Source organism: Sebastes umbrosus, chromosome 2 (genome assembly GCF_015220745.1).
Source record: "Sebastes umbrosus isolate fSebUmb1 chromosome 2, fSebUmb1.pri, whole genome shotgun sequence".
In the NCBI taxonomy this organism is placed as follows: domain Eukaryota; kingdom Metazoa; phylum Chordata; class Actinopteri; order Perciformes; family Sebastidae; genus Sebastes; species Sebastes umbrosus.
The window spans coordinates 20,554,021-20,581,570 of NC_051270.1; the positions used below are offsets into that span (position 1 = coordinate 20,554,021).

General features: G+C 38.8%; 1 protein-coding gene across 3 annotated transcripts; it reads right to left on the reverse strand.

Moving 5' to 3' along the window:
• Positions 1–298: 298 nt before the first annotated feature.
• marchf7 (membrane-associated ring finger (C3HC4) 7) lies at positions 299–11,927 on the reverse strand. Of its 3 annotated transcripts, XM_037751959.1 has the most exons (11): positions 11,776–11,927; positions 7,970–8,162; positions 6,258–6,404; positions 5,923–6,094; positions 4,787–4,972; positions 3,524–4,691; positions 2,728–2,897; positions 2,535–2,638; positions 2,025–2,129; positions 1,459–1,507; positions 299–1,280 (listed from the first exon to the last, which is right to left on the reverse strand). In XM_037751959.1, the coding sequence occupies exons 2-11, from the start codon at positions 8,150–8,152 to the stop codon at positions 1,189–1,191; spliced, it is 2,376 nt and encodes a 791-aa protein (XP_037607887.1). In that variant the 5' UTR covers positions 8,153–8,162; positions 11,776–11,927; the 3' UTR covers positions 299–1,188. The 3 variants fall into 3 exon arrangements, with proteins under 3 accessions (XP_037607887.1, XP_037607904.1, XP_037607893.1); XM_037751976.1 differs by lacking the exon at positions 1,459–1,507; XM_037751965.1 differs by lacking the exon at positions 11,776–11,927 and having other exon boundaries at positions 7,970–8,366.
• Between the last annotated feature and the right edge of the window lie 15,623 nt (positions 11,928–27,550).

The window sequence follows — 27,550 nt, forward strand, 5'->3', positions numbered from 1 at the left end:
ATAGTCAAGACTGAGCTGCCATTTTGTTTCACTGTTGAACAAATCTGAGTAGTGGACACAATCACAGGTCTGGAACCGGGCTAATTCAGAAGTGCTCGTGTGTCAAAGGTGGCAGCACCTTACAAGTGGGGAGAGTTTTCACTCCTGTGTACAGCAATTTAGTTGAGGGGATGGAGCAGAGATTCAACCATCAGTAGTGTGCCCTGTCAAAGAAGTCTGCACCTCCTTGTTAAATATAGTGTACCTGCAACATAAATAGATAACAGTAAATCAATGTATAGTAAGACTTAACAGAAAAGGCATTTGCATTCAATCTTTATTTCCAAAACTGAAAGCATGAAACTAGATTTGTACATACATAAAGCATTTCAAACACTGAAACAAAGACGAAGATCATTTGTTGAGTTGTTCTCTTTTTTTTCCTTTAAACATATAGTGGGAAAAGTAAGAGGAAAACAATAAAAAGGAATAATCACCACTTTTTATATTCTCTCCCAAAAGCATCCATCTTACCATCAACACAGGTAAATGGACTTGCATCTATAAAGCACCTTTCTAGTCTTCCGACCACTCAAAGCGCTTTACATGCGAGGTGCCAAATCTGCTCATCAGGATCTAATCTAAATACTCATTCACACACTCACACACCGATGGCACAGCCTTCGGAAGCAATCTGGGGTTCAGTATCTTACCCAAGGACACTTGCGGACTGGGGGAGCCGGGGGTCGAACAGCCGATCTTCCGATTAGTGGACAACCCGCTCGGCCTCCTGAGCCACAGCCTCTGTACTTGAGCACAAATCGACACTGTTGTCCTTCTTTCAATTCCTGCCTTTTCGTTTAAACATTAAAGCACTTGTGGTTTAACAGTTAAAAAGACTTGCATTTTTTTAATTTAATTATAACTGAATAAAGTGCACTCTCATAGAAACAGAAATTCAGTGGTGTCAACCAAAATATTTTTACACACTAGTTCATTTCGAGTTTTGCATATCTGCAAAAGCCACCTGCAACAAAGGCGAGACATGTTCTGTGCACTTGGCATTTCTCACTGCCCCTGCATTTCAGATGAACATGACGATGTCAAAGCATGTGTGGAAACTGGGTGAGCTACCATATGGCATGGAGTGACCCACTTCTTTTTTTTTCTTTTTTTCTTTTTTACCCTCGATCCACCATTTTCACATAATTAGTACTCCTCTTCAAGATCGTCGTCCAGGTCGGAAAAGTCAATAGATGGTCTGTTGTCTCGCATCTCCTCGTCACTCTCCCCATGGGGAACTGCAATCCAGACACATTGAGTCAAATTCTATAGCCACATAATAAATATAATAAGTGAGATCTACAGTATACTGCAGCTTTAAACATGGCAATTACAGATGAAAGCTCGCTTGCAGCAAATCAGGACTGCCTTTCAACAAACACATAAGCATAGAAGAGAAAGAATTGAGCAACTTACTTTCAAGATTGTCCATGTGTTCATGAAGAATTCTCACCAGGTTGAATAACTGGGGGAGAGAAGGAAGCAGTTTCTCTTTTCAAGATTTGTATTCAATCACAATTCATCATTTAAACAGTTTCCAATTGTGTAAAACACCACTGACTTGAGCATCTGTGGTTCAATGTGTCGGGTAGCTATAGCATGTAGAAACACGAGTATACACGGACTAAACAAAACAGGAAACCCTGTACACTGTAATGAAGTCTGACCAACATAATAAAGTTTACATTTCATAAATGTAGACGCAACTCAGCCCGTTCGTTACAAGATAATTGGTTGATGCCTTTATTCAGGTGCGAAAACTCAAAAAAAAAAAAAAAGCATGTTGCTTTTTCGCCGCATAATATTTGTATTCTTTGTGAAAGTAGTCATGACAAAAAGTGTTTGTAAAAATATATTGACGTGCGAATGAATCGCACGAAAAAAAAGCGCTGCCGGTGTGTAAAGGCCTTAAGTGTGTGTGTGCGTGTGTGTGCGTGTGTGTGCGTGTGTGTGCGTGTGTGTGCGTGTGTGTGTGTTCTCACCCCAGCTGCATCGACTGCTCCCAGGACATCGGAGAACCTCTGTTCACAGAAATGCAGCAGCACCACCAGATAGAGACCGCTGCTGATGAACTCATCATATTCTGACTGTGAAGCAAGAAAAACACCTTTCAGTAAACTGCACGTTTTTTTATCCAGAACGTACACAGTACATGGTTGACTAAATAAAGGAGAACCCAACATGTGTGGAGCCATCAAGAGCCTCCATAACGGTTCCAAAGCTGCTTGGCATAGATCCTAAAAGTCTCTGGAACACCATAGCTTATGAGTCACATCATTTTCATACTCAAACCATTCAAGTGAGCACTGCCTGCATGGAAGCATCTGCATTTCTAATGTTTTTCCACTCATTCAATCTGTTTTTTACCCCTTTAAGCTGTCAAACATCTGTTTATATGCAATAACTTTTTATAGACCATGAATGAATGTTTCAGTTATTAATTATTTTTTTAATTAAATTCTCTAACTATAGAATGTAAAATGGTGACTCACTTGCACATGGGTCCTGTATAACTCCTGAATGTCAAAGTTGTCTATGTTCAAACGCAGTTTCTCCTTGCAGAGTTCACATGTTGTGATGGCCTCAAGGTTTGTGCCTAAAAGAAAAAGAAAAATAAAACATATTAACTTGGTTGACAAGTGGTTTTGGTGAAAGCTGCAGCCAGGTTAAGACTTTGGTATTTACCTGAGCCAATTTTGGAGAGGAGCCACCTCTTGATGCAGTCCTGGTGGACGTACTGCAGACTGCCTGAACAGCGGCACGGCTGGATCAGGGGGTTAGATGCAGATTCCTCCCCCATCTGGCAGATTCGACATAGGTCGCCTTCTTCCTCGTCAGAATCCTCCAGCAGCAGTCTTTAGCAGGAAAGGAGGATATTTAGTTGGACTGTTGATACCTACCTACCTAGTTTTTTTTACAGCTCGTTTAATATAAAAACACAGTTATTAAATTACTTAATAAGTCAGTCTTTAAAAACACAATTTGAAGGGAATTGGGGAAAATATCTAATTTTCTGTCTTAGAGAAAGTAACACAATAAATATAAACCTCCTCTTTGTGCGTTCAGTACTAATGTACCATCGGTCCAAGATTTGTTTCGCCTAGCTGAACAAGATTACTGATTATAACATAATCCTTTATTAGACCCACATCGGGGAAATTTGCAATCTGACACAAACTGACCTGTACCTGACAAGACTGGAGATATTTTAAGTCCAGTACCTAAGTTTGACTTTAATAAAGTAACCTAAGGCTATAAGTCATAGAAAACAAATGAGTAATGTATTGTAAGACCAATTCCCCCTGCAACTTTAATATAAGATCATATTTTAATGTGTACAAATACGATGTACATTTGTATTAAAAAAAACCTGATAAAAAAATACCAACAGTAACACTGTACTGCACATTACCCACATTACTTAAATATTTACCCGTTTTTTAAGAAGACAACAATAAATGCAGATGTGGGAATTCATTACCTCTCCTTGATCTTGCGCAGCTTCTCCTGATCCGTACTGGAAACCGTTTTCTCCTTTGGGCTCTCAACACCACCGAATGGACCCGTAGACACTGAAATGTTGTCATATACTCCGACTCTGTGGCGTGGCGAAAATTCCACCGAGGCATCTTCGAGTTCAGGTAACGCTTCATCTTCGAGCCTGCAGGGACGACCTGCACCAAAGGCTTCTAAACCAACCGCTCCTTCATCTTCTTCCTCCTCCTCTTCATCTTCCTCATCATCGTCATCATCATCTTCCTGCGTTGCTTTATGCTCAAGGTCATCCCACCTTCTCAGTAAATGCTGCGGACGGCTGTAGCCTTCTTCTGAGCCTGCAGCCGAGTGTGTACTCTCGTCCCGATGTCTTCTCAGGCGAGAGAGGAGGGGAGGGCAGCGGCCACGGAGGGAGGAGGAAAGCCAGGAGTAGCTGCTTCCTCCTCCACTGCTGGTGGTGTCATTACTACTGCCGACACCAGGCTCTCTCCACGATGTCGTTCTGGTCCGAGACAGGCCACTACGATAGCCATCGTTGTTTTCCTGGATAGGGGAAAGGTCTGCTCTACGATTCTTGAGGCTACCCAAGGTTGCCTCTGACCCTCCGGTGTCAGGCTCCACACTAGACATCCTGGGTCCCTCGTCACTGTCCACAGACTCTCCACCAGTTGATGGACTGTCATCATCAAGGGAGCGAACACTGGAAGACCCACTAGAAGAGTCTTGGCTGGAGCGCCGTGAAAAGAGACGGGACAAAAGGCGTCGAGTGGAGCTACGGCCATCTGGCTCTCCACCTTCAGGGGCGGGCCTTGGAGGCAGGGTGGCCTCTGGTCTGGGCAGTGGAGTAGTGTACCTGGAGGTGTGTGAGGAGTAAGAGGAGGAGATCTTCGAAGTGGAGTCAGGGATTCTTGTTGGTTCCGGAGATGAGTGGAGGGTGGATGAGCCGTTCAAGAAACGGGATGTGGTTCTGCTGCTGAAGTCGCGCGCCAGAGGAGAAGACCGGTGAGAGGTGGAAGATGAGAGGTGGCGATTTAGGGAGCTTTCTCTAGCAGTGGATGAGGAGGAGGAGGAGGAGGAAGAAAAGGAGGGAGAGTAGGCAGTCTCTTTAGGCCGAGCTCCCTGTGCATATGAGGAGGCCACCCTGTCTGTCTGATCTGAAATGAGGGAAGAGAAGAGCAGTTTGTGTGAGACTGGCCTTATGTGTAACAATACATTTGGATAGGTTGTGTACATCACAAAATATGCCTACACATTGAGGAAGCCAATCCAGGAGTCCGAGCTCTTCTTTCTCCCAAACCTGGGAGACTGGGCTCGTTCTTTGTGTCTAGCTCTCTCCTGGACAACAGCGGATTTGAGGAGGAAGATGACGACCGGGAAAGTAAACGGCATGAAGTCCACGATGAATCATACGTGTCATTTTTTTTTTCACTTGTACCTGTTGAGAAAAATAGTAGACAAGCTGTTTAGAGGTTTACTGGGTTCATTTTCCAAATCAGTTTAACATTGATGGGAATCAGAATTATATTAGTTACACCTAGAAACTGCCAGGTGTAACTGCTATGCTAATATATAACCCGTTTAGAGTGAGGAGTATTAATTATATATTATTATTAAGAGTATTTACAGTTGATTATACACTAAAGAAAACATATTTATTAATAGTATATGCCATTTCTGCTAATAGATCCCCCTAAATGTTACACACTGATCCTTTAAATTATTAAAATTATATTTCACAAAATCAACACAATATTTCTCAAATTGCAAAATGTTATTATCAATGGATCAAATTCCTTAAATTTGAATGGTGCCACACAATTTAGTAAGTAACTAGCTAATAGTTATAAATAATTTATAAGGATTTTACACACAAACTTAGTGATGGATTTACAAATCGCTGGTGCAACCTGATCCTGGAGTACAACTGACAAGCAACACCTACACCCAAAGTTACAACAGTTATTAAGGAGGTGTCACGGCTTCAAAGGCCACCAGTAGCCAATCGCTTGAGTTCAGAGACAGGTTCCTTTAAGAACTATTAAGACCTGTTATTTATTACAGTTGTTTTGGGAGTTTTTCTAACTCGCAATTAATTTTCCCTAAATGCCCCAATGTGGGTATTTCACATCCTCTGTGTGTATGTGCCAACAACACGGCAAAAAGAACAGCCATCTGATTTTGGAGACGACTCAGCGCTCACTCAGCGTGAGTCAACTTAAATGAGGATGCGCTGCTTGAGCCAGGCGGTGGGGGTGCCCTCTGGAGACACTCTATACAGTGTGAATTAATAAATCAGATCTTCACATCAGAACCGTAGGACACAGGTTAAAAAATAGTAACAGTAACAGTTTGTGTCATGACCTCCACAAGTCTGGTATAACATACTTCTGCCACTGCTGAGCCCAGTACTGGAATAGGAGGATCCTGTGACTGAGCTGCTGGCCGTTCTTGAGTACAGTCCTCTGTTGGTGTATGACAGTTTGGCCCTTTTAGTATCGGCATCATCACTGACGTTCAACAGACCGGATCGCATCCCCAACCTCGCCTCAGAATCAGTCTGGGGGGAAAAAAAATGAAGGCAGACATTAAAAAATGATTCTATATTTCGATGACATCATTCAGCAATATTCCTGTAACCTAAAATAAAGTTTTTGAAAATATATTTGACCAAGGCTGTATTTTGCCTGCTATAAACAAATGACACAGTGCAGCTTCAGTACCAGTTTGGTCCTGCTGCTGAGAGAGGATTCAGCCCATGGGCGATCATAAGATCTGCTGGAGGATGTCAGAGAAGAGGGCAACTTCCAGCTGGTGGAGCGACTGTCAGAGCCGCTGTAGTCTCTGGATGAGCTCAAGAGACGAGAACTCTTCAAAAGGAGAGAAGGTTAAACAAGTAGCATTAGTTGGTGCTCATACCTGGGAAAATATTGAATACAAATATGTGTTAACTTTTCCTGTATTTTAGTAGTGAAACAATCACAAGTGGCGCTATGGAGCAACATTCTGATGAGTTGTTCCCTATTTTGTTTGCGTCTCGTAAATTTAGCAATACACGGCAAAGGGCGGGAAAGAAGAAGACTGCAAGATGATGTCAAAGGGATAATTTGGGTGTTTTCAAGTGGGGTTGAATGAGATACTTATCCATAGTCATAGTCAGTATTATCTAGAGTAGATGATGGTCGGCACGCCCCCAGTTTGGAGAAAGAGACAGTAGTACTGACACAGGAGCAAAGCAAAACTGCTGTGGATGGGAGCAAAACATATTTTGGCCACCTAAAAGAAAGGCTTACTTAAAAAAAAAAAAAAAAAAATCAATATCAGTTTAAGTGTACGCTATATTTAGAATATTTTCCAACAGGGAACTGAACTGAAAGGTAGAAACTTATCTATACTGTTTGTATAAAGTTTCACTTTCAGTTCAGTTCCCCGTCTGAAAGGCCTGTGACAGCAAGATAAAGCGTTGAAAATATTCTAAATATACCGCACACTTAAACGGATATTGATTTTTTTTAGGTGAGCCTCTCTTTTAGTTGGCTAAAATATGTTCTTCAAACTTCAAAACACCCAAACTATCCCTTTACCATGGATGTAAGCAAAGGTTTTAAAATATTCATAAGAAATGTTCTTCTTGTAAACTAATATAGATTTGTCTTTCAGTGCATACTATTTTCAGATGATAACTTAAATTGGTGCTCATCTCTAGTATACCCATAAAAAAATGAAATCATGGTGAGCAGTTGGTTGGGTCTCTGCGCCGAGCTTGGACTCTTCTGGAAAGAACAGGAACTGGACAGAACCCAGGCCAACAGTAACACTATCTTTTGAGACAGGCCTTGACGAGCAGCAGGACTGAAATACACATAACGTGTGCCAAGGAATCTAGGCTGTCCTATAAAAAGACCTCCAAAGTGTCTGCTGTTGCACCCCTGATACGTGTAATTTACTACTGTACCATGCTTCTAAAGGAACCTGTAAGAAGAGAGATTACTTGAACACCCTCTCTGGAATACTCTAGAAAGTCAGATGACTGAAGTAGGATGACGTGGACTCAGGCCCAATAAGTGCAGTTGATATTGTTGCTCTTGAACTTTTAATCCAACTTAAACTGATACTATTCCAGTTGATATTGTCACCCTATGACCTTTGCATACCTGGCTGAAATAAATGACGCTGGTGTTAATCTACAATGACAGCTAACAACTTCTTAATAAGCATGTGAAGTGAATCTAATGTGAAACTAAAAGCACCATTTACAGGACACCAAGACTAATAAAGCAAAGCAAGAGAGTGGTGTAGTCCATTTGAATTATATATGTTGCAGGCAAATTTATAGAGGGGATGTGCAATGTGTATAAAACAACTATGCTACGCATGGTTCCTAGCCTTCAGACGTTTCTGTGCAATAAGCTAGAAGGCTGTGCAGTCTGCCTACCTGGTGGTCCAGGTCAGCTTTGTAAGCTGATGATGCCCTCGGGAAGCGGTCATTATTCAGCACAGTGTCCCTACTGTACAACCTACTGGAGCCAAGTGATGAAGAGGAGACCGTTGGACTGGATGTGTAGGACAGCCTTGAGCTGGGCAGACAAAAAGGAAGCCTGCGAGACCTGGAGTCCATCACGGATTGTCTGTTGTGATATGAAGATGAGAAATCCAATTATATTATTGCATAATAGTTGAGATGAGTTGGCAGGAAGCAAGAAGAACTTGACGCATCTTTTATTCCCCACCCAATGACAAGACACGGCATGAATTTAACACCATGCAGTACAGGCTTTTTTTAAAAAGGGCCTTCAACTTTTCGATCCGTCTAGTAATAAAGTTTGGTGGGGCGATGTGTGTGCATGTCGGATTTGTTGATGGGAGCACACGTGACAGTGTGTCTGTAAACAGAAAAAAAAAACTTGCCACCATGCTGCTTCCTGGAGTATATATCAAAGTCACAGTGCCTATCTTTGGGACTATGAACTCCGTCACATGAACATGACACTTCGATGGAGCAAGCAGTAGCACTCTGAGCTGTGTGTCTAAGCAAGCAATGTGCTCTACAAGTGTTATAAGACACTGAGATCATTTATTATTAAGCAGCATTACTAAATCCAAACACATAGTGCACAGTCAAGTAAATTGTAGTATTCTCTTTTTTTTCCATTCAAGTAACCTTAAGTGCAATTGATGTATTAGCGAAAAGCCAAAAGGTACCAGTGGACCTGAAAGGGAGAGTTGAGAGATTCTGGCATAAGGTGGTACAGTATGAGTTACACCCTGGTAGTGATATGGATCCATGGACATCAGCTGCAGCACCCGTGGTCAAAGATAACTCAGTGAGCAAGTAGCCTGTCACGCTGAAATGACCAGCAGCAAATAAGGCCAGATAACGAACATTTTAAACCACAACACAAAATACAGAATACAAGATAATTAGGGAAATGCTAATACACAAAACATTTTGCATATATGAAACTTGTGTGTGTGTGGTTTCTACTAGTTGAAAGAAATAGTCCCACGCTGCTGTGCAGGTGTCATGGGAAATAAACACCCTGCAATTAATCCAACCTTCACAAAGCGTATAATGTTTGGTTTATGTTATAACTGTTTTCAGAGGTGGTGGTCATTGTGATGAAGGCTGTGTTGCCTTTACAGAAATGTGCTTCTAATATTTTATTCAATCCATTAAGGTTAATGAGGGCAACACTATGCAACACCACAAACCACAACCTTCATCATAATGACCATTGAGTTGAATCAACACTTCTCTGAAGCAGCGTCCAATTAAAATGAACATTATAACATTAATGAGAGAGGGATTTATTGCAGAACTGGTTTGTTTAATTGTTTGTAGTAGTTGTAACTAACGTTAGGTTACCCAAAAACACCGTAACTACCACAAGACATGCAACCAGGGAATGAAATTAGCACCTGCCACCTGCCAAATAACAGGCTAAATGTTGGCTGTGGCAGGTACAAATGTCAGGTCACCTGCCACCATGGCAGACAGGTTTTCCTTACATTAGGAAATATTATTTAAAAAAAAGCAATTCTAAAGCCTAAATTAAATATAGGGTAACACTTCATTTTACAGGTCTGCAAATTTCATGGTAATAAGGTGATAATTAGCATTAACCCATTTGAAATTTCTGCCAAATTACCCCAATATTTACTGCAAAATGTATCGAAAATTACTTTATTATAAACATTATTTAATAATTATATTCCGCTATTTCCCCAATGGCTGGTAATTTATTTAACACATTTCCAGGAAAAGAATACAAGGGGAATTGATATGCTTTATTTCCATGTCTGCTGATAAATAGATAATAATTAGCAAATAACTTCTTTGAAATGTCTTAAAAACCTCCCTGAATCTTGACATCAGCTACCAGGTTACATTTGTGTAGACAATCAGTCACAATGCTGATCAGAAGTGTCTTCTATTAGTTTTGCTCCTCCGATGAAGAGCAGCCGCTTCTCAAGCCTACGGGCACTATTATAACCATTATATACTATTTTAGCATATAATCATTAAATAATGTTTATAACAGAGTCATTTTTTATATATTTTGAGGTAAATATTGGGGTAATTTGGCAGTAATTACAAAGAAATGTCAAATAGGTAACTTGCTAAGTATCACCTAATTACCATGAAATTTGTGGACCTGTAAAATGAAGTGTTATTAAATCTAGTCATGTATTAAGGTTACATGATATATTGCATAATTCTACAGTCTGGTGCCACTGACTCAGTGTTTACAATTTTAAAGCATTATACATATAGATTTCAGAAGTGACAGACAAAAAACATGAGTGGCCGGTAGAAATGTTCAGTGACCTGCCACAGTGGCAGGTGTGGAGAAAGGTAAATTTCAGACCCTGCATGCAACTAACCCGAGCAAATGCAAATGCATCGTTATCAGTCGTCATTGGTAATCATTACGGTAACGTTAAGTTAGCACTTTAACTAGTTTCACCTGTTTGACCTGCTGACCTCTGGCAGGCGCTACAGGTCAATGAAAGCCTACACCTCCAGACTCACAGACAGTTTCTTTCCCTGGGCCATACTGACACTGAACAAACAATAAATCTGTGCAATATTAATACAATGAATTTGAAATACATTTGTCTGTGCAATATATCCTTGATGCAATACACACCTCAAGTGCAACTACCTTTGTTTACATTTTATTCATTACATCTATACCCTACTTATTTTACAAGTGCAATTACCTCTGTTTTACATTACAACTGTTTTTATTTTATACTTCTAGTGCAACACTTCTGTTTATATGTATTTATTACATCTACTTTACCTGTTTTATTTGCTTTATAACTGTGTGTGTGTTTTACCTGTTATATGTTTTATCTGCCTCGTTTAGTCAGGTCAAGTATTTGTTTAAAAGCACAATGACCAGTGGCAACTGTGAATCTCATTGTATTTAATACAATGACAATAAAGCTTTCTATTCTAGCTTACCATTAACAAGTCTCACCACAGACAGCATGCTTTACTGACTAACTGTCTCCTCGACACCAAATTGTAAATAACAGGAAGGTGGTTAGGACAGTGCATGCAATGGGAGAGGAAACACTGGCACAGCATGTGCAGTGAGATTTAGCAGACGGGGGTGCAGATTGAGAAAAGGCTGACCACAACTCAACCACCGAGGCTCGACTGCAGAAGCAGTCCTGCTGGTAGATCACAATCACACTGTGCTGCTTACTGACAGACAAACCACACATCTGACTATGCTGGCCTGTATAACATGTATGCAAGCAGTCCCTGTGTCTAATTCATTGTTTTGAAAGCAGGTTGTGATGAGAAGGGAAATGTGGATGTCCATAGCTTAGCTCTGCTAACTGCTTAGCATCAGCTGGACGTTGCCATGGCGTTATGTCCGTTAGCTACATAATAACGCTAACGGTGGACTATTGAAGCTATAAAAACACACCTTTTAGCGTGTTTAACATTTACAAGAGAGTTGTTAAATGTGAACTACCTCCATAGTCGCTGTTTAGATGCGCTAGCTGTTGTTTTTCAGCAGAGCTGTTTGCTCCAGAGGTTGACCACTCAGTTAGCTGGCTTGTAGCTAGCTGCTTAGCTTGTCAATATGTCACGTTAACTCTCCAGTGGCGTTACATTAAACGTTTTCTAGTGTTCGTTTGAGACAACCAGATTGTGATATTGTTCATTAACTACATCCCTAACTAACACACAAAGCACTGCCAGCATATAGACGTCCTCACCTTTGATTTTCTTTGCTTTAGCACAACAACAGAGGAGCGATGGCGACTGAGTGTGTTGATGCTGACAGACAGTCAGCTGGTTCACATGCAGCCAGAGGGGGGAGTGGTCTAGTCTACAGGACTGCTATTCAACTGGTTCATTATCCTTATGCACATGGGTCATACAGGGTTGTTTTTGTTTTTTTTAACTAATTAATGCAGAAGAATATACATATTTATGGCACTGATAAAATAAACCTCAAACATTCCCAGTGCCAGGTCAAACAGCACCTCCATGTGGCTTAGATAAGAAAGTAAATCATGTTAAGGGATTTATTCCATCAGCAACACTAAATGCTGATAGAGACACTGCATATATTTGTTGTGCCAATACAAGGACACAAACTTGGCCCTATACTATTCAGCATTTTGGCTGTGGGAGTGGTTCACAAGACTGCTTGCAGGTGGTTCATTATCCTTATGCACATGGTCATACAGGTTTTTTTTTTGTTTTATTTGAACTAATTAATGCAGAAGAATATACATATTTATGGCACTGATAAAATAAACCTCAAAAATCCCCAGTGCCAAGTCAAACTGCACCTCCATGTGGTTTAGATAAGAAAGTAAATCATATGCTCATTTTAAGGGATTTATTCCATCAGCAACACTAAATGCTGATAGAGACACTGCATATGTTTGTTGTGCCAATACAAGGACACAAACTTGGCCCTATACTATTCAACATTTTGGCTGTGGGAGTGGTTCACAAGACTGCTTGCAGGTGGTTCATTATCCTTATGCACATGGTCATACAGGTTTTTTTTTGTTTTATTTGAACTAATTAATGCAGAATAATATACATATTTATGGCACTGATAAAATAAACCTCAAAAATCCCCAGTGCCAAGTCAAACTGCACCTCCATGTGGCTTAGATAAGAAAGTAAATCATACGCTCATTTTAAGGGATTTATTCCACCAACAACACTAAATGCTGATAGAGACACTGCATATGTTGTTCTGCCAATACAAGCACACAATCTCTACTCAACATTTTGGCTCTAGAATAACCTGGCTACACCTAACTTGAAGGGGAAAAAATCAGTGGGAGTGGGGACTTTTTCAAAATATGTCACATATGATGCTTATTTTCCTTTGTTACTTCTGTTTCCACAGCTGCTTCATGAAGATCTCTATGTACAATGCTAAAAAGTCTCCCCACTTAATGGCTCAAAATGAGCTGAAGTCCCTGTGCACTCATGCAGGAGCAAATAGGCTACATAGTCTATTGCTGATTTTTAAACTATTAGAAATAAAACAAGTAAAAATAATAATAATAATAAAAAAAAAAACTAGAGCGTAGTTCTACAAAATCTGTGGACTGAGGCCTGTGAAAAGACACAACAAACCAGCATTATTAACAGCATGAGAGGTGTCAGTGTATTGTGGAAAGTAACCTACATATCATGGATTTGTTGTCATTACCACTGCTAGTTTTTGTCAGTGAGTTTGGGATACTGGTAAAGGCTGCATCTGAAGCAGCCCAAAATATCAGCCAGTGAATCCAGTTGAATAAACGATGGAATATAACGTGTGAATAAAGCAGATATACTGTAAATTATACAACAAGTTGCCATGCTTTTTTAGACCATAACTGTCTACCATTGAGTAGGATGCAGTTTCCCTCCTGAAATGTTAATTCAGTCATTTAATTTAATAAATGTAGCAGTTCAGCCTGTGGTCTGTTTGGGTTTGATTTTCCATTTGCAATCATATATGCAGGCAGTGGTGGAAAGTAACTAAGTACATTTGCTCAAGTTCTGTACAATTTAAGACACTTATACTTTACAGTACATTTGTACTTTCATTTACTGTATATTGCATTTACATTTAATGCTTCTTTATACTCAAATTTGACAACATTTCAGATAGAAATATTACACTTTTTACTCCACTACATTCATTTGGCAACTAGTTACAGTTACAGCTAATTAAGATTTACATTTACATTTACATGCACTGCTCCCAGTTGACCCCTTACACTTACACACCAAAAACTGACAATAACTGCACTATACTGTATAATGACTGTGCAATACCATTACTACTCAGGTGTAATTCATACTGTGCAATATTTTCAGGTGGAATTTCATTTCATTTTTACTGTGCAATATAATTTTTCCACTTGTGCAATTTTTTAATAGTCTGTTTATTGTCAATACGGCATACACTGCTCCTATTTTTATACTTCCTTCTATTTAATGGTTCATAATATGTTGCACTTTGTATAGCTGATGCTTCTTGTTTTTTGCACTATCCCCTTTGCTGCTGTACACTGCAAATTTCCCCACTGTGGGACTAATAAAGGAATATCTTATCTTATCTTATCTTACATACAAAATTGACCAACAAAACGTATTGGTGGCTTCGTGAAAGATGAAGCCATGTTATTATGTTAAACTACCCAACAGTATATCAATAATAATAAATCAATCAACAACATTAAAATGCGGTTTAAATATCTGCAACAGTAATATAACACTATAATCATATTATAACATTCAGTTATGAATAATGAGCACTTTTACACTTTTGAAATTTAAGTACATGTTGCTGATAATACTTCGACGTTGACTCAAGTAAAGTCATAATTGCAAGACTTTTACTTGTAGTTAATTATTTGTACATTGTGGTACAGCAATTAATTCTTTCCATCATTGTTTGACATCTGATTATTATGATTACGGCAGACTAGCTTGATAAACCTCACACTTGTCAACTTCCTAATGTGATGAACAGCAAAGACATGGATGTGGAAAAATTAACCTGATATATGACTGTGGCTATAGGACAATGAGAAGATGTAGCAAATTATGTTGATTGTGTTGAAAAAATATATTAGCCATCATGAAATGGGAAGAGAGAAAGAACAAATTGTTTGAATAGTTTATATTTTTTATCTGCCATTATCCATGTATGCATTAAAATGTTGACTGAATCCATCAAAACATCTAAATTGCAGCAGTTTCAAATTGAATGGCTTGAAAGTGAATGTAATTCATGTTTCAAGTATGTGTCTTTTACATATAATATCTTAGACACACCACTCATTGGATTTTGACTAAACTGGGGCATGTGATGCATCTTACGTGCATCGTGGCATTCTGACATTTTCAAAATGACTGCCCCGAGGGAGACACTGTGAATACAAGTCAAAATTAATAAGTGAAAACTTTGCTTACAGCTACGTGCATACTCTCCAGCACTGCTGAGCAAATGCCAAATACATAACGAGTGTTTTTCTATGAGAGTCATGAACACAGAAAACACATTGAAGAATCTTACATCTCCTCCTGAAGTCGAAGGATTTAGAGCAGAGTGATAACATCATGCACAGAACACGCTATGTTAGAAAGAAACGGTTTACAATTAAGTCTGTGAATTATCCAGAGTAACGTTGTGTCTGGGAAAAGATGTTGACTTTTTAAAATGTGATTTTTCACATTTCTTTGAGCAGCTTCATTATATGGGTGGAGGCAGAAATATAATTCTGGGTAATTAAAATAAAACCTAAATTGTCTGCATGTACTACCATGAGGTTAAGTGTAAACCACCCTTTAATAGCTTCGGCACGAGAGCAGTAAATTATAGCAATACTCCATGCAAAATCAATGTTTCGTATTTCATATGTGCAAGTGTGGACTGAGCCTTTCAGTCTGTATTTTACGTTTTATTCTTTACTTAATTACTGTTTGCTTGCTTATATATTATATCTTGTTTTGTTTTTTTACTGATGCCTCTTGTTGCACTGTCCCCTTTGCTGCTGTAGCAAATTTCCCCACTGTTGGACTAATAAAGGATCATCTTACTATATCTATCAATAATCTCACATAGGCCACTACATTTGAACAGTACTGGTTGTTGTAAATAAGTTAGGTAAGTGCAAGTTACAAGTTCTGTATTTTAATAACTGATGTGCATATTAGATTTGGCTGCATGTCATCACTGTTTTTGTAATTATTATTATTATTGTTGGGCATTTTTGCCTTCATTGGACATTAGATAGATAGATAGATAGATAGATAGATAGATAGATAGATAGATAGATAGATAGATAGATAGAAATGATCAGAATCTGAGTCATTTTGTAACAGAGGTAGCCTACATACACACACACACACACACACACACACACACACACACAAACACAAAGTGTATACTACACAGTGCTGTTTAGGGCTGACGTCATTATGAAAGCCAGAGGAAGCTGACAGCCACTAAGTGGCACTGTAGCTCACACTTTCCCCCTAAACATCCCTGGAAGAGGCAATTGAGCTGCACTATTATTTGCATGCCAGAACTTGGTGTTTGTTTAGTCAGGGAGGCAATTAAAGCCCATTTCAACAGGTTTAATTAGATTGATTTGAATAATTGTTTTGAAAGGCCTTGTAGATCCCGTCATCACAGTAAATCCAGGATTAGCAGCATTCATTTGATTTGCATACTTTAACTCACATCTAATTTGGTAGACCTCGGGAGGCATTGATCAAAGATAATCCTCAACATATACTTTTTTATTCATTTTTGTTTTCATGTTTCAGATATTATAGACGTCATTGTGTGTGTGTGTGTGTGGCTGTGTGTGTGCGTGTGTGCGTGCGTGTCTGTGTGTGTGTGTGTGTAAAATTAATTTACCATCTAAAACTGTAACACACTGCATTCATGTTAAATGTGCGGGGGCTCAGAAAGGTCAGTTTGGCGCGAAGAGGCAGCACTGTTGCACAGCGGATGCATAATAATGTGAAGGTCAACGAGACACTCATCATGCTTGGTAAAACGTAGCACTTAAAAGGCTCAGCAATGCAATCCATTATTAGTCGCATGTATACAACGGTGAACAGTGATCACACCAAGTGTAAATCTACCCAAGGCTTGCCGAACAAGAGGTGAAGGAGAAACTGAGAGTGAAAAGGATAAATATAGGAGGGCGGTGCTGCAGATTAATTACTGACAAAAAGGACGCATGACCTAGACAAATGAGGAAGTGCAAGGTCTGGTGAGTTGGGGAGGAGGATGCTCAAACCTTTTGCGGGTCTGTAGGCCAATGCCACTGCCCCCCTTCTTCTTTAAGACACATGATTCTGCTGCGTTGAAGAGAGACTACAAGCTCTCCTCCCCCCAGCGCTGCTGATAGGATGATAATGGAGCATTCCTTGGAGCTGTTTCTCATTCATGCTAGCTGTGACAAGGGAGGAACATGCTTTTTTTCCACTGGGGGCAGCTAATTCTTTCAGCTAAGATCATGGGCATGTAACCTGAGATTTACCCTCCTCTTACTTGAATCCTCTTGTTTTTGTGGCGTGGATATGAGATGCATACCTACCTGTCTCTCTGAGCTGTTTATTCCAGCTGTACAGGATGGCATGGTGCGAAATCAAAGTTTCCCGATGTGTAGAGCTATTAAATTGATGATGACTTTTTCCTCAAATTTTTCCAAATCAAATGGCCTTAAAAATCACAACTGTAACAATGTCTCAGGGACATGGAGATGCTGATGTTTACACTCTGCTCATGAAATTGACTTTAACTCGAGCCTTAAAACACAGAATAAGAGCAAGAATGTCTGGATTTGTCCAGGGCTGTGTAATCACAAAGGAATGTCCTGAGACATTTCTTGCTTTCCTCTACAAGACCCCTCTTTTCCCACGGCTCGTCCAGGTCTTGAGAATCTGTTTCCTCTCCCTCTCTCTCTGCCTCCCTTCCCTTCCCTTCCTCCCTCTCTCCCGCTCTCTGTTTGTGAAGACACATGAATACCACAAAGGCTGGTTTATAGGAGAACTACAATACAAGCTCAGTGTCTTCAAGAGCACAAAGAGGCAAGAGTCTGTGCCTTCTCAGAAACCTCTAAGAAGGAACATCCAGGCTAAGGTTGGGAGTTATTTCCAGTGTAAATCAAACAGAAGATTCATGGAAACAAACACGCAACACAGCAGAGTTGAGTGAACTTACTAAGCACATATTCTAAGTTGTTGTCCCGGGGGAATTTCCTATGTTGTGTTGCTTTCCAAAACCTTCTCACCAAGAGATGAAATTGGCTTTAAGGTTTTGTAGAACAACAAACCTCAGGGTAAAAGTGGCCAAAGATTTCTGTTGTGTGAAGTTCAGTTGCATGCTTACAGTGCAATATCTCTGTTAATGATCTCATGGCAACTTGGGGATAGGCAGACAATGTAATGAGGAAGTCTTTGCCCACTTGAATATGACGTTATTAAACTGTGTATGGGCCTGCATCAAACACAGGAGATCTGAACAGATCAGCAACAATGGTGAAAAAGCAAGGCCACATGTGTTAACACTTTAGGTCACATGTTTGAGGGGCACCATCTAAAATGCGTGTGAGCTATTTGCGGACATTCTTCTCTCGCCGTTGCTTCGCCCTGTTGCAATCAGCGAACGTAAGTCCTATCAGTGGGAATGTTTTCTTTAAATTCACATTGGAAAAGCATACACCTGATTCATGAGGAGAAGGAGCCCATTTTTCAATTTGTGAGTTGTTTTTTTTAGCGGAGCAATGTTTTACCCTGAACAAGCACTAAAAGGCTTTTCCAAGGATTCAAAGAACATTTGTTGGTCTTAATGTTCCCCAGACACAAAGTGACATCTGCCTCCCTCCCTGCATGCCTGCTGCTCTTTGTTCAGATGAGCACTGAGGGGAGAGCACATTGAAGGCAGAAGATGATGTCACCATTGTGATCATTACTGTGTTGTGCGGTGCCCTATTTTTGACCAGGCGTCACTGAGGGCAGGCCAGAATGTCTGCCTGCACGCTGCCAGGAGGAGCCGTGGCCTGCCAGTATTAATTAACGCAGGGCCTGTTTTCATCGGTCCTAAAACCGTCTTAAGACCTCCCCCTCAGGCCCACCTAAGTCTACGTTCAGATGCTCTTCAACAAACAGGTCATCTGAGCAATCAGACAAAGGTTTGTGGACGTGTTCTTAACCTCGTGGTCCTGCCTCTTTTGTTTTGTTTCGCACTGCAATAAAAGATCAATATTTCTAGTGTGTCTTTCTATTCTTAGTCAAACATGGAGCCATGTCTGCTCCATATGTGCATGTATTTCCTGCTTAACTTCGAACCTTAATGCTTTATTTATTATTATTATTCAGTATAGGCTGACTAATCCTGCTGTATTAACACTCCAGTTTAATGTGAACTGTGAACTGTGTCTGTTGAATTATTTATTTTTCCAATCAAATAAATGAACAGAGACAGTTAATTATTCAATTAATACAAATACACACTGTCACACTAATAGATATACACACATTTACAGTCGTTTTGCTTCAGGGAATAAGTATGGTTTTAGTTTAAATTCTACTAATAGTAATCCTAAAGGCTCAATTGGCATATATATAATTGTATCACTGCAAATTAGATCATTATTTCACACCAACCCTGGGTTTCATTTCCAAGAGATGATGTTCTCTTTGACACCGCCATACCTAAAGGTGTCATTCATTATTCATAATGAAACTTTCAAAGATGCAGGTGTGACAGGCTGACTGACAGATGTTATCACCTTCTGACTTCAGTACTCCAGATGTTTGTCACTCGAGGCACGTAGACAACACATTGTATATTTGTCTTCATTGTCAAAGAAGTCCCCAGTTAATAGGTCAGTAAAGACGCACTCCCTGATTGAGTTATTGTGACCAATAACATCTATTAATTCTCAAAATTCCCCCCAGCTCACTGTTGATGTTTTGAGGTTTAAAACATTAACAGTGAGCTGAAAGGAAGTTGGAGATTTGAGTGTGAGTGTTGGGCACCATAAGGAGGTTTATCTTTAAACACAAAGTTTTATTTTTTTGGATGGAGCACTCTAAAACACTCAGCAATCAGGCTCGGAGGCAAATGTCAGCTCATAATGCAGATAAACCGAGCTGCTATTACTCTGAGGGATTACAGATTGTCTCGCAGAGAAATTGCCAAAAATCTTAAAGTGTCTCAGGCCTAAAATGTGTTGAAAATTTATGGAGAACTCAAAAAGGTCTGTTTGATCTACTTTATATTACTTATACAAATAGAAAATGTGTAAAATTAGAAAAGATTTAAGCTCTTTCTAATATTAGTTATTATTAACAGAATAAAAAGTCATGACTATTTAACTTACCTATTTCTTACTTTTTAAATATCATGGACAATATTCAAAACTTAACCAATGTTGTTAAAGGTTGAGAACTGACGTTCATATGGCTTCATTAATCTCAGACTTTGTATATCAAACAAAAGTCGCACCTTTTTCTCAATACTACTGTACGGTGAACTTTAATAAAAACATGTGCCCACACATGTTCAGCTACAGGAACTCACATTTCTCCAAACACTAAAAAAAAAAAAAAACCATAGTGTCGTGAACAATTTGTCTTATTTTATGCATTTGCAGATTAAAAGAGTCTGGATACTGGCCAGCGTTATGTATGTGGACATTATATCTGCAGGGGTGGGCGGGGGGATTTTTTCATACATTTTATAATAGCTCTTAGGCTTTATACGCAGTTCAAACACACCTCTAGAATAAATATGAAAGCTTGTTCAGTAGATGGATTTTTTTATGGTCTTGACACGCTCTATCTGAAAATAGCTCATATGGTATGCATGGACATTTTTTCCGCATTTAAATGAGACTTTAAGGTCTATAATTAGACCATAGGTGGCATTTTGAAACAATGTATTCACATTATATATAATACATACACACAATACACATATATATATACATATATACATATGTATATATATATATATATATATACAGTATATATATATATGTATGTATATATATATATATATATATATAATCAACATGGAGAACAAACCAAAGCCTAATTCACCTTGCATACAAATGCTCTTAAAATACACCCAGGTACTTTGTTACGCTTCACATGTCGACATGTGTGGGTGTTGAAACCATTCGTGTTTCAGGCAGCTCTAACAATTATTTAGGCCTGAAACATTGTGTCAAATCAGGCTATAATTATTTCAGTTTTGCTGAATAGCCACCGTACATTTTCTTGACAAGAGTTCAGAATATAGTTCAGACATTTAAAACATATACACATAGTTGTTTTCCTACTCTCCTTGCACCAAACACAACCTTTCAGATGCACAATTTAATTTAATCATCCTTTTTCATGTTGTCAAAACACTAATCCTTACACACAAACACTTACTGTGCTCTTATTTCCTTTGGCTCTCTTCTGTTTCACCAAATTAAATTTCAATATAAGATGTATAACTAATACATATATATATGTTTATTTCTTCATGAACACTCATTGATTTCTTCAACAAATAAGGAACTGATTAATTTCACAATTTAAGAAAAAAAAAAAAATCTTGTTGGCAGTTACAACATGAATTGTGCAATTCTGAATTTCTAGAGCATTTACAGTAAGTTACTGAAGAGCGCGAGACACAATATGGCTCCAAAACTGTTATCTATATCAGTGAATAAGTCTTTTTTTCATATCAAATGTTTCACTAATGTAGTTGCCTGGCATTGCTGCATAATTAGGGCAAAGGTCCCATCACTAAAGGTGCCAAATTCTCCCTCACATGAGTTCGGTGTGTCCTAAAAAAGTCGGCGTTCACACCAAATACTGGTTTTGTAACACAACACAAGGCACAGCTAATTTGAGATTAGTTACGAGTTCCATTATCAGCACACTGCAGTGTAAATAACTGTATTCCTTTCCCATGCTTTGATCCAAATGTTTTCAGGGAACTCTCCACCAAATCAAACTTGTCAAAGTAACTGCTTAAAAAGAACAAGAGAGCTCTGCCTGCCGATCAGTTTAAATCTCTAATGACTGATTTGGTCAACAATGCTGTCTGTCAATATGAGCTGAAAGCCTACGGATTAGCATTTCAGTGGAATCCCATAAAAGGTAGCTTACCTTTGCATTACAAATCACTAGTGGGTGTCTTAATAGAAGTACGCTTGGTCTCCATGGAATTACAATAGTGTTTCTTATTTTCCAGGTAATGACCATGCATTATTCAAACAATGTGAGTGTATTTGTGTATAATAGAGCATTTAAACTTTGTTGTAAGAAAATGAAAACAAAACAAAACTGACTGGTGTTACAACTGCACTACAGTAATGCCACGCTTCTTATGTGGGTCAAAGAAGAGAGAGGGAACACCTCAGAAAGGGCAAAAGAAAATGTGTAACGGTCACTTATCTATCAATGTATACTCCACTGTCAAATATATTTGCTAGTCCCAGTGGACAGGAATCAAAGCCTGTTATATGTAAACTATGATAAAGTAATGCACTGAAGCTTGAAATTCAATTCCCCTTGAAAAATCCCCTCAGCTTCATCTGTCTCAAAAAGCAGAATAAGAGAAATCACAGTCACAGAATGGCAGTTTTTATTTGTGTGTGCACCTGTTTTTCTTTTGTGTGTGTCAGTATTGGCCCTGTGAGTATGGGAAATTTCATGCCACTTTATTTTAAGTTGATTAAATTACAAGTACTGTAGTTAACTGTATTTAACAGCAGGGCTCCTCCAGGGTGATATTCACATGGACTTGAAGGAAAATACTAGGTTGATTACCTCCGCTAAACCCCTGCACTTAGGCGCAGATTTAGCAAATGGAAAATCTGCTGACATTTTGCGCGTCGTGTGTACACACTGACGTGGGTAAAGATGTGTTTTTATTCAATGCAAGGTCATTTGGCTTTGCTCGAGCTGGGGTGACATTTATTTGTGATCTAATTCTTCATGGAGAGATGCATCACTGTGGGGCTGGGACTTGTTCCTCCACTTTCCTGGCACAAATGACTCCTCATTCCCAGAAAAGGAACATACTAATGCTCTCTCTCTCTCTCTCTCTCTCTCTCTCTCTCTCTCTATCGGTCACACACTGACAACATGTGCACACTGACTGCATCTCCTCATTGAATGACAGTGTGAATGTACCTCATCAACGAATGACTCACTCTACTACTCTGCTATTATGATGATTTCTCCCTTCTGTGTATTACATCATGCGACAGAGGGTTCTGCTCAGTTACATTCACCACAATAAACACTCTCTGAGTGCACTCATTTCGACTGTGCAGGAGTTTATTAGTCAGAAAACATGATTTGGTCGATCCTCCAAATCACTTTTTATCTTGTTAGTATCTTGTGCGTTTTCTGAAAAATGTTTTTACAAGCTGACAGTGAATCATAAGGCCGACATTTAGGATATTTGTGTCACAAAAACACTTGCAACATCACTGAACCTGTTTCCTGTTGAAATCTCTCGGGTTAAAGGTCAATGATTAATGCATATTTCCCTGTCATAAATTCTCATATGCCATTAGGGCATAGTTCAGCTTTCAGAATATCTGTGATTGGATCTACACACTCGAAGCCATTACATTTATTGCAATCCTTTTCTCAGTGAGGGGATAGTAGGATACCAATCAATAACAGCGTTCATCTGGCATAATTGCTGAATTTCACGTCAGCGGGAGAATATGAGCGCTACCACCAATATTCTACATATAGCCGCTGCAAATTGGTCCCTTGTGCTTTAATCACACAGGCAGTTCAAATCATTGACTTAGCAAATCATTACATCTCACAAGGCATTGTGTTCAAGACTAGTGATGTATTGAAAGGATGCGGCAAAGAGAAGATACTACATGGGGAGAATAATTACAGTCCGGTTGCTCCGTTCTTACATTAATCCAAAACAAAAGATTAAATTAAACTCAACTATTATAGCAGCGTAAGATGTTGGAGGCAGAGAGGAACAATGGCGCTTGACTCGTTCTATACAGCAGAACATTGTCTTAATTTAATTTATTGGGTGTTTATTTAATAGTTATTATGTAGGACACAACAAGGCCTAATTCAATTGCATAAAAAGACATCCTTAGGCCACTTTTCTTGTGTGTGAACACTATTTTAAGCTCTATTTATGGTGTTCAAATTAAACATCTCAGAGTTGCTGGAAGCTTCTTGTGTTAATGGAATCCCACATTGTGTGGGGAGGAGAGCAGATGAATCTGTATTCCCTGAATGTGTCTGGGCGAAAATCAATAAATGCAAGCACAGCTACTCGCTTCTGACGGCTGTCCCTGTCTTTGCATGGTGGACTAATAGAAAAATAATAATTAAATCCAAATCACCACATTAATTTGTTTTCCATCAGTCTCAGGAGAGATCTTTTTTTTTTTTTTCCTGTTTCTTTAGTGGCTCATTATACTTTCTAATCAAGACAAAAAAAAGTCCCTCTTTTAGACAGACATGCTGTCTCCCTTCCCCCTTCCCTTCCCTGTGGTGTGCTTTCTCGCATTGCAGTCATTGTGCTGGCACTTATTATGTTACAAATGACCGAGGTACGGCAGGCATTCTCAGTGTGCATGCAAAGAGGGCCCACCCTTCTATGCTGCTAGTGCCTTCTCCTAATGACGATGCTCAGAGTGCCCCCCGACGCCGCCCCACGCAGCCCTCTCCCCCCTCATCCCCGCCCCCATGTGCTCTCTTTAATGAAGATTCTCCAATGCAATTAAAAATCCTTGCTTCTCGCTGCTACTGTATGACAAACAGAGCCACTGTCATTCCTCATGGCCTGTCATTCCTGCTACAAGAGGCGGAGGAGATGGAGAAATACACCAGGGTGCCAGTGGCTAGAGAGACAGATAGAGAGAGGATTGTGTTGTGTGTATGTGTGTGTGTGTGTGTGTGTGTGTGTGTGTGTTTGAAGAAGAGCAAAACCCCCCATCTCAACAGGTAATGGAAAGGGGCAGAGAAGAAAATCAATGACCAAAGAACATGGAGAGCAAGCTTATAAAATGGCTTTAACTGCACACCACAAGGTGAATAAGGGGTTCTGTGTCCATCCTCCAAACTCGGGTTGATCATGAATGTTTTATCAGACCCCCACCACCTCCACCACCACCACCACCTTTTCCCTTTTTTTTTCCTCCTTATACATAAAAATGATTTCTGAGTAACATCTTTGCAATTCTTGCAGCAACATCAAAACCGTCAGGGTGACACTTTCGGAGGTTGTGACATAACAGCGGAGAGAAAAAAAGAGAGCGAGTGAGAGAAAAACAGGATACATTTATGGTCATTTATAATGTTTATGAAGCATTAATATGAATGTGCCTGTAAACCAACACTCCATCACGCTGCTAACAATGAGTTCATTGTTTGTGTGTGATTTATGAGGTGTCTATAAACTAACAGTGAACAGTTTGTTAATCCAGTATAATGCGTGTTAAAATGGATACAACCAGGGGTGACATGTAGACACACACACACCAGTTGGCTGTGGCTCCGTGACCCATCCTCATCCTCATCCTCATCCTCAGCAGGGTGGGGCATATAAGAACAGTTGCCCACTCCATCTGCAAAAAAAAAAAAAAAATCCCCACCACCCCACCCCCTTGTTGTTTTCCAGTTGAATGAAATAATCTTCCCCCGTCTGGAAACCCAGTCTGGGTCAGAGGGCCTGCGTTCAGCCTGTTGCTTATTGTGTGTTCAGAAGAGGAGGTAAAGCATACAATTAGGCACAGATGGCCGTCTTTGCCAGGCAATGTATTGATCCTATCCCGAGCAAGATCTGTCCCATTTCTGTTTTTGTTTGGCAATGCATGCCTTCTAATTTATTAGAGCCCGTGTGAAACTCATTTGTATTTGTTTGATCATATATCGGCTTCTGAGGGATCATCATTTGGTCAGTTAATAGTAAGACACACGAGGAATGACTGTAACTAGATAGATAGATAGATAGATAGATAGATAGATTGATACATAGATCCTAAAGGGAAATTGAACGTTTATTTTTTAACTTCTTAGGCCTAAATAAATAAATAATTACTGTGCATATAGCAGCTAATGTGTGGATGATAATACTTTATTTATCTATTTAACCTTTATTTAATCAGGCAAGTCAATTAGGAACAAATTCTTATTTACAATGACAACCTGGCAAAAGGCAAAGCCTCTTGAGGGAAGGGGTCAGGGGGGTAAAAAGAAATATATAAAGTTTATTGCAATATTGCAATCAACCTTTTAAAATTGATTTAACCACTAATGAATGAATCCACCTGATGATGAAGATGTTTAATCGATTAAGTCGTTTAACGAGCAAAAATGCCAACCATTCTCTGGCACTGCATGTTATACTGTGCTAATAATGAATATTTCAAAAATAAATCCATCAATAATAAAAAAAAAATCAAGTGATTGTACAACTTTGCAAAAAATCTTTGCATGCAGGTTATTTTATGTAAATCCACCTTTTTAAGGCATAAATTCAAACCAGATAGAAAGATGTTTAATCGATTAAGTCGATTAAGGAGCGAAAAATGCCAAATATTGAACATTTCAAAAAAGAAAGAAAACGTAGAAGAGGATTATACAACTTTGCAAAAATCTTTGCATGCAGGTTATATTATGTAAATCCACCTTTTTAAGGTATAAATTTAAACCAGATAGAAAAGATGTTTAATCGATTAAGTCGTTTAAGGAGCAAAAATAAATTCATCAAGAAAACAAAATCAAGTGTCGTCTGAGATATGAAGAGGATATTGTACAACTTTGCAAAAAAATCTTTTCATGTTGATGTATTTCATGTAAATCTACCTTTTAAGGCGTAAAGAAAATATGTTTCATCGATTAAGTCGTTTAAGGAGCAAAAAATGCCAAATATTGAACATTTAAAAAAATAAATTCATCGAGAAAAACTAAATCAAGTGTTGATCAAGTGTCTGAAACATAGAAGAAGATTGTACAACTTTGCAAAAAAATCTTTTGTAAATCCACCTTTTAAGGCATAAACTCAAACCAGATAGGATGTTTAATCGATTAAATCGTCTAAGGAGCAAAACAATGCTTAATATTTAACATTTAAAAAAAAAATTCATCAAGAAAACATAGAAGAGGATTGTACAACTTTGCAAAAAAATCTTTTCATCTTGATGTATTTTTATGTAAATCCACCTTTTAAGGCATAAATTCAAAGATGTTTAATCGATTAAGTCGTTTAAGGAGCAAAAAAAAAGCCAAATATTGAGCATTTTAAAAAATTAATTCATCAAAAAAACAAAATCAAGTGTTGATCAAGTGTCTGAAATATGAAGATTGTACAACTTTGCAAAAAAATCTTTTCATCTTGATGTATTTTTATGTAAATCCACCTTTTAAGGCATAAATTCAAAGATATTTAATCGATTAAGTCGTTTAAGGAGCAAAAAAAAGCCAAATATTGAGCATTTAAAAAAATTAATTCATCAAAAAAAAAAAATCAAGTGTTGATCAAGTGTCTGAAATATGAAGATTGTACAACTTTGCAAAAAAAAAAACAGTTTTCATGTTGATGTATTTTTATGTAAATCCACCTTTTAAATCATAAATTCAACCCATAATCAACATCATAATAATAATTAAGCAAACTGATCAAAGTCATATGAAAGTTGTGTCTTTTATAGGAGAAAACATAAATGAATGTTTTCCTATTTATTTATTATAAACTAGTGGCAGATGATCGCCACACAGGTCTATTATAGGTCTATAAATAAAGTTACCTCTGCTGTCACTGCTGCTGTGTGAAGCTCATAATGACACCGTCGCATATTTATTAAAGTGTAATACCGGTCAATAACATCATGTATGTGTGTGTATCCTTACAGCCTTTTACTAGTGGCCGCTGCACAAATAATAAGTTTTCTTTGTGTGGCAGTAGTGAGCTGACGTCAGGTCGGTTTCCTTGAAGTGGAGCCT